At 32.1% G+C, this 15,031-nt stretch overlaps 1 protein-coding gene across 1 annotated transcript; it reads left to right on the top strand.

Annotated features, from left to right (window-relative positions):
• LOC102613669 (probable jasmonic acid carboxyl methyltransferase 2) lies at positions 1–2,410 on the top strand. Its single transcript, XM_052435877.1, has 4 exons — positions 1–75; positions 180–584; positions 1,579–1,854; positions 2,045–2,410. Exons 1-4 carry the CDS (start codon positions 1–3, stop codon positions 2,408–2,410), a joined length of 1,122 nt encoding a protein of 373 aa, XP_052291837.1.
• Positions 2,411–15,031: the final 12,621 nt, after the last annotated feature.

Genomic DNA, 15,031 nt, shown 5'->3' with positions numbered 1-15,031 from the left:
ATGGAAGTAATGAAAGTACTACACATGAATAAAGGAGATGGTGAAACCAGCTATGCAAATAATTCCGCCGTTCAGGTTTGTTAATTCCATGTTACCAAATTGCATTTCAGTGCTCACTGTATTGTTCTTAATTAATTTCTTCATGGATATACAGCTGATTCAGTTAATTATATATGTAGGGCAAGATTATAACAACAGCGAAACCGGTGATTGAAGAAGCTATACTAGGAATCTTATGTGAAACATTCCCAGAGAGCATTGGCATTGCGGACTTGGGCTGTTCATCTGGACCCAACTCCTTGCTTGTGCTCTCTGAGATAATCGACATCATACATGCAAAATGTCGCAATCTGGGTCGTCCATCGCCGGAGTTTAGGGTTTCTTTGAATGATCTTCCTGGCAATGACTTCAACTCCATATTTGAGTCATTGCCAGCGTTCTTCAAGAAGCAAAAACAAGAAAAGGGTATTGGATTCGGACGTTGCTACATATCGGGCGTGGCTGGTTCCTTTTATGACAGACTGTTTCCTGACAAGAGTCTCCACTTTGTGCATTCTTCTTCAAGCCTCCACTGGCTCTCCCAGGTTAGTATTTATTGACTGTATCCACTGGCTCGCCCGGGTCATTATTTCTTGACTGTAGTATGTATAGTGAAGGGACATATACTACAGATGTGTGTCTGCGATTCCTTAAACAGTTTTTATATTTCCAAGTCAAAGCACACACAAACCGCTCCTGGCGGAGAGTAATTTTCACTCAACTTGCATCTACTGCATGCTTAATGACTCTGAAACCTTGAACATAGGCATATTTTATTTATATATATCCAATTTTTGGAACTCCTTTGGAAAGGTCATGCTGATCAGTTGCTCAAGTATTTCTTATCTTATGTTGGTACCAAAACAGAAATCTTCCGTAAAGAATGGATAACGTATGAAACGCGTCCTGCTCAAAGCATTTATTTGTTTTTTTAATAAATATTTTAGGATATTATCATTTTACCACATAATTTTTTCTAACAAATTATTCTATTACCAAAGTTTTCTAATAATTATATTTTCTTATTTATTATTTTAATTTTTATCATTTTACCACCAAACAATTGACTCAATTAAGAAATTGCTAACGTCACGTGAGTAATTTAGAAACTTTAATACATTAAGCTGAAAGTATTATAATACTTACAATTTTATCGCTTAATTATTTTAAATTTACAAGATAATCAATTCATAAAAGTACTATCTCTTTTACTATAATTAATTTTTTATTTTTTTATTTTATTTGTACTTATACAGATTAGGGTAAAATAAATTTTTATCATAATTTTTTTGTTAAAAATTACATTATTTTTAAAAGCTTGGTAATAAAATAATAATAATCGAAATGTGAGGTGAGAAAAAATAATTGTTAAGAAAGAGCTTCAGTGCATGGTAGGCGAAAACTGTGGCTACGAAAAAGCTGAAAGAAAAACTAGTTAGATTTTGTGGTGAAATCAAGATTCGAAAAGTATGTAAGAACTAGATTGTACTTTTATCTGAACGATTAATGAAAGTAATCTGAAGGAAAAAATATGTACAGGTACCACCTGCTCTGGAGAGCAATGCTACCCCAGCGGCTTTGAATAAGGGAAAAATCTACATATCAAAGAGTAGCCCACAGTGCGTGTTGGATGCATACTCGTTGCAATTCCAAAATAATTTTTTGATATTTCTGAAATCACGAGCAGCAGAAATGATTGCTGGAGGCCGCATGGTCTTATCGTTAATGGGCAGGAGATCTATTGATCCTACCACTGAAGAAAGTTGCTACCAGTGGGAGCTCTTAGCGCAAGCACTAATGAGCTTGGTTACTGAGGTACTAACAATAATTAATTTGTTCCAAGTGTTTATCTCCTGCGCCCCCCCGCCCTCTCTCTCTCTCTCTCTCTCTCTCTCTCTCTCTCTCTCTCTCTCTATATATATATATATATATATATATATGCTCCTAATTAATTAAAATGTCCAAAATTTCATTGTACAAAATACAAATAATATTTGGCATGCAGCGTTTGATTGAAGAGGAAAAGCTTGATTCATTCAATGCTCCTTATTACGCTCCATGTCCGGAAGAACTAAAGATGTCGATACAAAAGGAAGGCTCATTCATCATTGATCGCCTCGGCCATTTTGAAATTGATTGGGATGGGGGTGTTGAAGAGCTCACTAATACAACGTTACTGCCATTGTCAAGAGGACAGCGAGTGGCTAAGACGGTAAGAGCCGTAGTGGAATCAATGTTTGAACTTCATTTCGGAAAGGGCATAATGGACCTTTTATTTGCAAGATATGCTGAGATGGTCGACGATTACCTGTCCAAGAACAGAGCCAAGTACATTAATTTGGTCATTTCGATTATCAAAAAGGATAACTAATCTAATTATAAATAAAGAGCTAGATGACGAAGCGTAAATTATTGTGTACTACTTCAGCTGTAATCTGGGTGCAAGTTCAGGTGTTGCTGCCTCTGTTGTTCCTAATTTGTTGAAGAATGAAGCTCAAATCTGTAATTATAGACAAATATGACAAGTCAGTTATATTTACAGGAAAAGTATGATATACTAGCCAAAACAGCATGTCATGTCAATTAAAGATGGCAAATTGCAAACTTGCGCTCTTTTAAGCCTAAGCCGAAGCCCATGTTCTTGGTAACAGGCTTAGAGCCAATTTGGAATTGCTGTAACTTTTAAAATAATTACTGTTAGTTGTATTGTAAAACTAGTTTGGGAATACTGTAGTTTTTAAAATAATTATTATTAACTGTGCTGTAAAAATAAATAGTTGTTAAGAGAATCAGTTAAGTGTTTAATAAATTTTATTTTTAGAAGTATTGTGAGTTTTGAAAACAGTTATGAGCATTTGATAAATTTGACTGTTAAACTGTAGAGAGAAAATAAATGACTAAAATGTATTTAATATACAATAAAATTTACTTATAAAAATATGCACATATAATATTTTTAATTGTGTATTATAATAATTTTTATTAAAAATAAAATTAAAAATATATTGATTTTATTTTTTATTTTTTATTTTTTATCTTTAAACAATTGATAATTAAAGTTATAATTTAGTGAAACAAATTTAATAATAATTCGACCAAAAAATTGATATTAATAAATTTATATTGATGAATCAAAATAAAATTTTATTAAAATATTGAGTTTGTTTCCAATTTGAATAAGGATAATTTTGGGTTTAGGTAGTAATTTTAAGGATATTTATACAATTGTATTAAAGGATAAAATTAATTTTCAAAATCAGAATTTAAAAGATACTCTTTCCCTACTTTTCAAAATCAGCTGTGGGAGGAGCTGATTTCACAAAAGTAATTTTGATTTGTTTTTTTTTTACCAAACACTAAAATTACCTTTAGATTTACAAAATCATTTTTAAACCTCCTAAAAGAAATCCTCAAACGGGCCCTTAGTTTCCCTAAAAATCGGTCTAAAGGCTTGCAAGCCTAGATAAGCCTAGGTGGGGATTAAAATTTTAAGTAAATTTTTAATAAAACTAAAAGTAATTAAAAAAAAGGATAACTAAACTAATTATAAATAAAGAGCCAGATGAGGCATAAATTTTTGTGTACCACTTCAGCTGTAATATGGGTGCAGGTTCATGTGTTGCTGCCTCTGTTTTCCTCATGTAGTTGGAGAATGAAGGTCAAATCTGTCATTATAGCAGAGTGTGACAAGTGTCAAGTCGAGGGAAAGTACGATTTGTCATCCATAACAGTATGGCATGTCGGTTCAGTGTTCTGATAGCTGTACGACCCTTTTTTAAATGTCGGTTGATACAATAAGTAGTACACGTGATGTATCACGTGTATTACTTACTTCTATGGCATTATTAATTGCCGTTTTGCCTAACGGAATCAACCGAAGCCCTTCACGTGTCCCTTGGTTTGTTCTATTGGCTGTTAAAGCCGTTACACGCGCGCGAAGATTATGGGTGTTGCTAACAAAACCCAAAAATTGCTGCTGACAGTTGCGGGATCTTTCAATATTGTTTTCTAAATGTATATTAAGCCATCGGATCTGATCTTTGACTAATTCTGTTCATTTACAGTTTATCTTCAATATTGTATCTTGTAAAGACAAAAGTAGGGAAAGCTCTCTTTGATCTTCACCGTGGATATAGGTTAGTTTATGGCCGAACCATTATAAGCCTTTTATGTCAAGTGTGTGTGATTTCTTTGCTTAGATTGATTAGTTATTCTTTTTGCACAGATCAAAATCATCAAGCATAGTTTCTTTAGTAGCCATTTAAAGGTCATTAGACTTAAGAGTTAAGAGTAGTTCTTGGGGAACAGGAATCAGTTCTTGCTGATTTGAAGTTTAACAATACTACATTCGGATTATTTCAAATTCTACTAATTTTCTTTTTTGTTCCAAAATGATTTGATCAACAAGACACTTTGTTCAACAATTCATAGATCCACCAAACATTAATTTAGAAATCTAATTGCACAAATATATGGGAAATATCTATTCCTATAAAATTTGGAGAAATCAAGCCCTCATAGAAGGCTTGAATTTGAATCCACACCCTCAACCTAACTTGAGAGATACGGGAGACAAGGGCTAGTGCTCGCATTAGATAATTAATTTCTTAAGAAGTTTGTTTCATATTCATATTTACATCACGATTATTGATTTGTTATATTTAATTATAAAATAAGAGTGGTGGATAATACTTAGAACTCATTGCCTGCGATAAAATGAAATAAATTTAAAAAAGAAAAAGGCAAAAAAAAAAAAAACACTAGAAGTTTCAATTTTTGTTACAAGTTTTAAGTTGGTTTACAGAAACTCAAATTACCAAGTAGGCAGTTGTAGTGGAAACTCCGTGAAATATTTTTAGATCCTATATTACAAAGTCTATGAAGCGGGAAAAGACAAAGGCAGGAAATCCAGATTTATGAATTAATATGTACGCCAGAGAACCCTTTATTTCAAGAATCTGGCAAAAACTATCTTTACCATTCAATTATGCACACAATTTTAATGAAAGCATTAGACAGATTTATAAGTTACTTGTACTTGTTAAATAATTCTGTCTCTAGTGTCATCACCACTTACTGACAAATGAACTTGGTAATAAAATTGGGTCCAGCTATATTACCCATGGTGTTTGGTACCCCATTTTTTGTCTTTTTCAAATCCACCTTTAGATTCAACCCAAAAGTTATACAACGGCTTAGATGCATTTGTTAGGTTATTAACCTTAACAATATTATAATTGTTGTTGTTGTTATTATTATTATTATTAAAAATATTATTAACAATAATTAATAATAACTAAAATAATAAAGTTAATAAAATTTAATAATAATAATAGTAATGGGGGCAGTATTGATCCGTTATTTAGTCGGGTTTCTTTATCGGGGTTCTTTATTAGTTTTTAGTTCATTTTTTTTTTTTTTGTTTAAGTATTTTTATGCTTTTCTTTCTTTGATTTAGTATGATATTGTTGGTATGCGCTAATACTACTAATAAATTACTAAATTTCTAATTTTATTATTAGATTATTAATTAGAAATTAGTTTCTAATTTTACAGTTAATTTCATAGCAAAGAAAAAAGACAATAGAAATAATAATATTATTATTAAATTTTATTAACTTTATTATTTTAGTTATTATTAATTACTGTTAATATTATTTTTATTAATATTATCATTATTAACATTTATTATTATTATTAAATTTTATTAACTTTATTTTTTAGTTATTATTAATTATTGTTAATATTATTTTTATTAATATTATCATTATTAACATTTATTATTATTATTTTATTTTATTTATTTTATTTATTTTATTTATTTAGTTATTATTAATTACTGTTAATATTATTTTTATTAATATTATCATTATTAACATTTAGTATTATTATTATTATTATTTAATTCATATCATTTTTATAATAATATTTATACATGTATCTAGATAATGAAAATTACATTATTATTAAATTTTATTAACTTTATTATTTTAGTTATTATTAATTATTGTTATTATTATTGTTATTATTTTAGTTATTAATAATAATAATAATAACAAAAACAACAACAATAATGATAATATTGTTAATAATGATAAATTAATTATTTTTATTAATTATTATTTTTATCATTATTTTTATTGTTAATAATGATAATATTAATAAAAATAATAATAACAATAATTAATAATAACTAAAATAATAAAGTTAATAAAAGTTAATAATAATAATAATAATAATAATAATAATTATTATTATTAATGACATTTAAAATAATAAATTATTTGTGATTTGAACAAATGTAATTTAGGAAATATGAAAAAATTAGAAGGATAGAAAAGTAAATATATGTTTCATTCACATTCCCACATTTTCATTCATAAACCTCTCATGGGAATGAGATTTTCATTCCTTATTCTCAAATTGTGGGGGACCCACACATTTTATTCCCATTCCCAAATTACAATTTGCCAAGTAAACATAGGTTTCATTCTTATTCCTTTATTTTCATTCTCCAAACCCACAAGTAAACACACCATTAGAGAGTTGCTATCTGCCTTCAACAATAATATAACAATATGATGATCCGCCTCCTAAAATTACACTTATTTTTTACACTTCTTTTGAACCTTTAAATTAAGCATGAATGAATGTTTAAAATTAAATGATATGAATGTCAAATGAGTAGAGTTATTACTAATTCTCTCTCCTCTAATTTCTTTTCTTTTCTCTTCATTCTAACTATTGTATATCAAACTAATAATTCTTTTTTCCTTAGTTGTGAAAATAAACCGATAATAATGAAGCAGGAAATGATACCAAACCTCTGCATCCGGAGAACCTAAGTAACTCATTTGAATCTGTGACAAGAGGATGGTAGTTGACTAATGGTTGATATATTTGCTTCGATGTACCTCAAAACTTTTAAACTGCCAATATTATTTGGCAAATTTTCTAGTTTAGAGCAACTCTCTAAGCACAACCTTTCAAGCCATACTAGATTTTCGAATGCAGATGGCGGCTCTGTAATTGTTATCCGTCTTAAAATGATGTATCTTAAATGTTCCATTTTCTCCAAGATTTCTGGGAAACTCTCAGTCACCGCGATAAAGCCGAGAAGAGATTTCAATTTACAAATGCTAGTTGATTCCGTCTTTAGCCTTGTGCAATTAACTGAATTTCAACACTTTAAGACCAATTAAGCACTCTATTGATGAGGGAACTTCTTCTATTGCAGTTTTTCATAAGTCTAGGTCTGTTAAGTTTCTAAAAAATTATGGAAACTCTGTGAGATTAATCGAGTTGCAGAAATCAATAGTTATCGGAGAAACAAAATGAATGCTTCTTAGAAAAGATCTAAGACGTGTGTAGCCCTCGAAACACAATATATATACTAGATGGCTGAAATTCTGGATGGATGAGGGAGCGCAAGCCAATTAAGTTTGTACAATTTAAAAGATTTGTTCCCTCTCATGACTTATGGTTTGTGATAGGTCTGGCATCATAGTGAAGTAGGGAGTGATGGAGGTCAACAGATTTTAACTTGAATGTTTTCTATAAAAAAGACAAACAAAGAATACAGTAAATTAGCATCAACCAATTTTACAACTAAATGCGCATATTTTAAAGAATAAAAAACTTACTGCTCTGGTACTGGTATACCATATCTTTTTTGCTTCTCAAACTTTTTCAAATTTATTGTAAAGCAATTTGAGGTCAATAAGGTTCTTCAACTTAAAACTCGATAATAATGTTCTCAATGGTATTTAAAGATATCACAATTTTTCTATAAGGTATTTCAAACCTTGGTCAACATGCACGTCAGAGCTTGTAATTGAAACACCAAAACACTCTGATACATAAAATTTAAGCAATCTAAGATTTCACATATATATTTGCACAGGCTTGAGAACATATATGCTTGTTTTTTACTTTTGACAAGTCAAGGAATATGCCTTCAATAATGGCATAGGGCCTCAGAGCTCTATATCACATAACTTTAATAAAATCTAAAACTTGATTATGTAAAAATATTTGCTAATACATTTATTTTAATATAAAAATTTTTACCAAGAAATGCTTGCTAACAATAGCAAATAAATAAATAAATAAATAAATAATTATCATTATTATTATTCATATCCATTGATATATTTGCAAACTTTCTTATAATTATATTTTATAATCTTATTTCAGTTGAAAGCAATCCACAATTTTGTAGTTTTATGTAAAATAAGTAGGGATGACAATAGTACCCGCAAACCCGCTTAAATCCACCCACCAAAACCCGCCTGTTACGGGTAATTTTGTGGGTTGCTGGTGGGTATGGCATTATAAATTGACACCCACAGTAGGTTGCGGATGGGTTTAGTATTAGACAAATATCCGACGAATACCCGCATGGGTATCTGTCAACCCACATCTTTTTTTATTATTTTTTAATTTAATTTTGATTAAAAAAATATTTAAATATAAAAGTATACTTATACACTTATTATAATTTTGGTTGAATTTTCTTTAACTTAATGCATGGATTATTTCATTATTATAATTTTGTTCTTCGGATTAGTGTTTAAAAATTAACATTCTTTAGAAAATATTAATTTTAAGTATTATTATAGGAATCATGTTGGATGGGTGCTAATGGTGGTGAATAAAATGAAAATTTTCGATCGGAGCTTGTGTTGAATGACAATATGAAATGATAATTGTTATTTTTAAATACTAGTTAGTAGCTTTTTTATGGATTTATGTATTTTATACTTAAATTTGAGAATTTGTTTGAATTAATGTTGAAAATTTAATTTTTCATTTACATTGGTTAAATTTAAAATTGAGTATGTTTTTTGGAATTTTAGGTTATTACTACAAATTTACATATTGAACATCTATGATTTTAAATATTGAACATCTATCATTACAGATTTGTTAATTGTCAACACACACAGAGAATGAATTTTCTTTAAAAGATAAAAATCTGCAATTTAAAATTCATGAGCGTTAATGACAAATCCGTTGTGTGGTAATGACAAATCCGATACGGACAGTGCCCATTACCATACCTAAAAACAAGGAAAATTTTCTTAAAAAAGATCTTGCGGGCCTAATTTTATGGCCTATAGGGCTAAGTCTCAGAGCTCATTCATATCTGAGCAACAAACCCCTATTACCATTTGAACGAAATTACTGGAAAGGGCAGGCATAACAGTTTTCCTGCACTTCTTTCATAGCTATGGAGCTGATATTTCTTGGATGAGCAACAATAATTACAGCACGTTCTAAACATTTATACTGTATATGTTGAAATTTTTTAATTACATAATTCAAGATGATATGGATTAATATTTTACCATGTTACCAGATTGTAGATTCATGTTTAAGTGCAAATTATACAATCTTATTTACTTGGTTTTGGTTGAATTGAATGTATCCGACCTTACAAATTTCCTTTCATATAATATTTATATTCTTCTTATATCCATGTTTTATTGAGAAAAGGATATATACACTATATTCTACATCCACGGAAGGAATTATGCGAATTCTGATATTACAAAAGAAACAGAGATTGTTGAGAGTAGATGTACGATTGAAAAGGTGTGAAGTAACTGTATTGAAGTTGAATGCTTGGAGCTTTCTGTCGGTTTTCCTAGAAATACCTTGGAGCTCTCCTAATACTTATTTTCTGACATAGAAAAAGCGATATGCGTTCTCGTAGACAAGCACTACGGGATAGGAGGGATCCTTCTTTGCTATCCCACTAGGAGAAGACCCATTCTTTCTATGTTGTTTAGGTGCGCGATTGCTATTGGTTTAGGGCTGCCCCTTTCCTTGTATCCTTGCAGTCGGATGGCACCCGTGACGAAGGTTTCCGCTGATGATTTTATCATTCTCTTACTTTATGTGGATGACATATTGATTGTAGGCCATGATGCTACTAAAATTGAGAAGTTGAAGAGAGAGCTTCCATCACTTAGGCCGTTAGTGACAATAGTGACCTGAGGAGTGGAGATGCATTCCCTGATCCATTGCACTACCCTCTCCGGAAAGCCCAGGATGTTCAGGACTACGCCTACAAAGTCCCATCTAACTGTGTCAAAGTTGAAAGAAAAACATGTAAAAGTTTTTGGTGGCCCAGCAAGGAGTTACTAACATTATCATGAAATGATCCTAAATTAACAATCTCCTAAACTCTGTGAGATATAAGCCTTAATGTGATGTAGTTGACCGATGTTTCTAGCATGAATGGAATCCTAACCTGCTACATGAACTCAATTCTACTGCTACATGAACCTGAACAAATGCTAGGAGGTGCCGGACGCAGCCTTCTATTCAACTCATCTGTTGATATGTAAACACACACAGAACACACACACACATATATAGTAGTCTTCTCATCCGAAATTTTAAAGTACAAAAAAAGTATGAGAACTGTGGGGTTTAAAAGGCCTAAAACTTAAAGTATTTAAACCGCACGGTTTATGCGTTTTCTCGAACTTTTTTATACTTTAAAATTCTAAATTAGAACATTTTTATAGCGCTTAAACCGCACGGTTTATGTATTTTTCTAAATTTTCCCACACTTTAAAATTATACACACACACACACACATACATATATATGTATATATATTATAATTTCTCAAATCCAGGATCTTAGATCTAATTGATTAATTGTTTAAACTTTTTCTTCATTATAAATTTTAACAAATAATTTGAAGTCTAGCAAAAACATTTTTTAAATGGGGTGGATTTACGTAAGCTGTTATCGGTTATCCCCACCTACCAAAATATTATGTGGAACAGTGAAATCATATACGTACTCAAAATAATAATTTTTTAAATCCTAAAGGAATGTAAAAAGCCTCTTATATTTCTTTACATTTAAAAGAGCTCTTAAGGAAAGAATAAAATATAGACCATAAATAATTTTGGCAGATTTTTTCCCCTTAAAATTCAAAGAGAAAAATTTTAATTGCACATGGATATTATAGTGGGAGACCTAGCTTTAAAGAACATAATAAAGTAAGGCATGATTTTTCTTTTTTGTCATTATGGCCCTTAGTAGAGTGCAATCAGTGTAGTATTGTTGTCCAACTGTTTTAGTGTGGGATAAATTTCATTGTGTTCCCCTACTAGAGTGATTATCTTCAAAATACCCCCCAAGGATAAGAAAACACCACTCTACCCCACAATTGTCATTCTAGGTGAAGCACGACGAAGTGTTATTGATCTAGGAATGCTATATCTAATCATTCATATCTTAAGGGACATTTCATCTAATCCACATTTAATCGTCTTCATCTACCATGGATAGGTATCTTCAACTACAGGCTCATCCTCATCCTCCGAATTTTCTAAGTTAATCACCTCTCTTCTTTTTATAATTTCATCTACATATCCACTGTTATCCTCATCTATCTCCTCTTTCAACTCACAACTACCTACATCACTCGTAGTAGCATGAATGGTAGTCAAAGGAATAGCATCCACCACAATATTTTTGGTCATTTTGATACTAGGTCTTGTTGAACTAAGAAAAACCTACAAAGTGAAAATGACTATGATTACTCTCCTAAGGATAGCAATAAATAATAAAAAGCAATGAATAAATAAATACTCACAAAAAGATGTCGGAAAGTCGCAGGAAAATCACTAGAGAGTCGACAAAAGGCCGCCAAAAATTCGTCGCCAGCTACTATGAACACCACCGTCGGGCACCTTGAGAAATTTTTCTCTCTTGTTAAGTTTGAGGATGAAGCTGAACTTGGATCAGCTCACTTGGGAGTGCCAACTGGAGCTTACTTGATTACCAAGAATGATGCTCACACAAGTAAGGTGATGCAACACACACGTGAAGAAGAAAGATATCCAAGTTGGCAGAACAATTACACAGAGATTCCTCAACCATTATGTGTGTAACAATCTAGTTATAGATGAGCGGCTGAGATTTAAATAGATAACACACGCATTATTTGTTTTTAGTAATTGTAAATCTGAGTTGCTGAGCTGTATGATAAATCTGATCAGCTATATAAGTTAGTAGCATTGTACATTGCATAATAAATAAAACAGTTACAAATTCATTACTCAAAATTCTCACATGGTATCAGAGCTCTGAGAAGCAACAATGGCGAGTAATGAAAATCAGATCAACAGTAATGGAGCTTCGAGCTCAACCATAAACACTAATCATCTTTCAAACGTTAGCACCTCTGTTCTTAACTCACTTGTCTTCAACACGCCAATAAAGCTTACCAATAACAATTACTTGTTGTGGCGATCTCAAGTGATAGCTACGATCAATGCAAATGATCTGGAGGATCTGATCGATAGCTCAAAGAGTCCACCTAGTCGAGTTGCGATCAACATTGACAGTGATCAAACTGTGATCACAACTCCAAATCCACAGTTCCAGATCTGGAGAAGAAATGATCAGCAGCTAATGAGCTGGTTACTCTCAACTTTAAGTGAAGAAGTTCTTAGTGTTGTAGTTGGAGCAAGGTCTTCTCTGGAGGTGTGGCAAATTCTTGCAGCTCAGTTTAGAGCTAGATCCAGAGCCAGAGTTCTGCATTTGAGAACTCAAATTCAGACCACGAGGAAAGGATCTACCTCTATTCATGAGTACTACACAAAGATGAAAACAAATCTTGATGCTCTGAGAGCTGCTGGAAATAATATGACTGATGAAGATTTTGTGCTGTGCTTGCTTGCTGGCCTTGGATCTGAATATGATTCAATTGTTACAACTATTAATGCACAACCTGAAGGCACATCTCCCTCTGATGTGTATGGCATGCTGCTGAGTCATGAACATAGAATCGAATATCAACACTCTGTCAGTCATATGGATTATCAAGCTAACTTAGCTTATCACAGAGGAAATCAAAGGAGGAACTGGCAGCCGAACAACAACTATGGTGGAATGCCAGCTAGAAGCTCAAATGGAAAACAACCTGGTGGATACAATTTCAATCAGAATATGAATTCACCAGACAAGTTCAAAGGCAAGAATCCTGCTGATGAAGAAGAACCTAAGGGACCATGCCAGATCTGTTTCAGGAAAAATCACACTGCTACCAACTGCTCGTACAGGTTTAAGAAGAATTATGTACCTAATCAAGCACCTAACAGGAGGAGTGCATTTATTGCTGAAAATGGAAGTCACAGGGATGGAGCCTGGTATCTTGACAGTGGTGCAACCAACCACATCTCAAATGACTTCAACAATCTCAACATCAGCTCTGAGTACAAGGGAAGTGATCAGCTGGCAGTAGGTAATGGTACTAAACTCAAAATAGTTTTTGTTGGTCACTCACTGCTCAACACACTTGATTCACACACATCAACTCATATCAAACTTAACCACATTCTTTATGTTCCAGAAATAACCAAAAACTTGATTAGTATTTCACAATTATTGCATGATAATGATGTCTCTATTGAATTCCATAAAACTTGCTGTGTTGTCAAGGACAAGAGAAGGGGGAGTGTTCTTTTGAAAGGAATAGCTAAAGGTGGATTGTACAAACTGTTGAGTTTGCCTCATGATTCCAGTCAATTCAAATCCATTCTATTGTCTTCAATTACTACTCCTAGTCTACTTACAGTAAATAAAACATCTTGTCATGAGTCTATGTTGTCTGTCAGTTGTAATGACAATTATACAAGCAACAAAGTGCTTGATCTTTGGCATATGAGATTAGGCCATCCTAGTGTCAGTGCTCTTGTGAAAACTTTATCTGCTTGTAATATTCAATTTGGAAATAAAACATCTGGTTTATCATTCTGCAAAGCCTGTCAGTATGGAAAACAACACAGATTATCTTTCAAACATAGTGAAACAAAAACCTCAAAAGCCCTTGAGATCATCCATAGTGATCTTTGGGGTCCTGCACCCACTGAATCCAATCAAAGTTTCAGATATTATATATCCTTCATTGATGATAAAACCAGATACACATGGATTTATGGATTAACTCACAAGTCTCAAGCACTCACAACATTCATATCTTTCAAAAATCAAGTTGAGAAAAGTCTCGAACTGAAAATTAAAACCTTACAGTGTGACATGGGGGGGGGGGGGAATACAAAATCTTTGAACCATACCTGAAACATGAAGGTATTTCTTTGAGATACTCATGCCCATACACTCATCATCAAAATGGAAAAGCTGAAAGGAAACACAGACACTTGGTAGAAACTGGATTGACTCTTCTTGCTCAATCTGGATTACCCTTGAAATTCTGGTGGGAAGCCTTCTCAAATGCCACATTTCTCATAAACAGAACCAGCACACCTACCTTAAATGACAAGACTCCTTTTGAATTCCTTTACTCAAAGAAACCAGATTACTCTCTCATCAAAACATTTGGCTGTGAGTGCTATCCTTTCATGAGACCTTACAATAAACATAAACTTGATTTTCATACCTCCACTTGTGTAAATTTAGGATTCAGCTAATATCACAAAGGTTATATGTGTCTAAGTTCAACTTGAAGAATATACATAGCAGCACATGTAAACTTCAATGAGAATTCTTTTCCTCTCAAAACAGATCCAAAATTCATAAAGTCAAACCAGAACAAACCATCTGAGTCTTTAAATTCCTTTAGCAAATTCATCACAGTGACTTTTCCTTCTGACAGTCACAATCATGAGGCACCAGTAGTAAGTACAAGTTCATCTGAAAAAGAAATTCATGATCTCACTCTCCCTAATGATCAAAATTCTAACAACAATCACAACCAAATTCTTCCAGAGCAAAATATTTCTTCAAACCTACACACAGAAATTCAAGATACCCCAGAGTGTTCTTGTGCCCCTGAACACAATGAAGCTCAAAACCAAAACACTGAAATAACTCAAACCACTTCTAAAATTAACCCTTCACATCCCATGATTACTAGAGCCAAAGCTGGCATCTTTAAGCCTAAAGCTTACAACACTAAAAAAGCTTTGTCCCTAGAAACACCATCAAGTGTTGCTGAAGC

The sequence above is a fragment of the Citrus sinensis genome, chromosome 3 (genome assembly GCF_022201045.2).
Source record: "Citrus sinensis cultivar Valencia sweet orange chromosome 3, DVS_A1.0, whole genome shotgun sequence".
In the NCBI taxonomy this organism is placed as follows: Eukaryota; Viridiplantae; Streptophyta; class Magnoliopsida; order Sapindales; family Rutaceae; genus Citrus; species Citrus sinensis.
Note: the sequence above shows the minus strand (reverse complement) of the source record. Positions and strands in the feature narration are given on the sequence as shown.

Coding starts and splice junctions, on each gene's coding strand:
- LOC102613669 (XM_052435877.1), top strand. CDS start 1: ATGGAAGTAATGAAAGTACTACACATGAATAAAGGAGATGGTGAAACC. Junction 76..179: donor CAAATAATTCCGCCGTTCAG/GTTTGTTAATTC, acceptor TTATATATGTAG/GGCAAGATTATAACAACAGC. Junction 585..1,578: donor GCCTCCACTGGCTCTCCCAG/GTTAGTATTTAT, acceptor AAATATGTACAG/GTACCACCTGCTCTGGAGAG.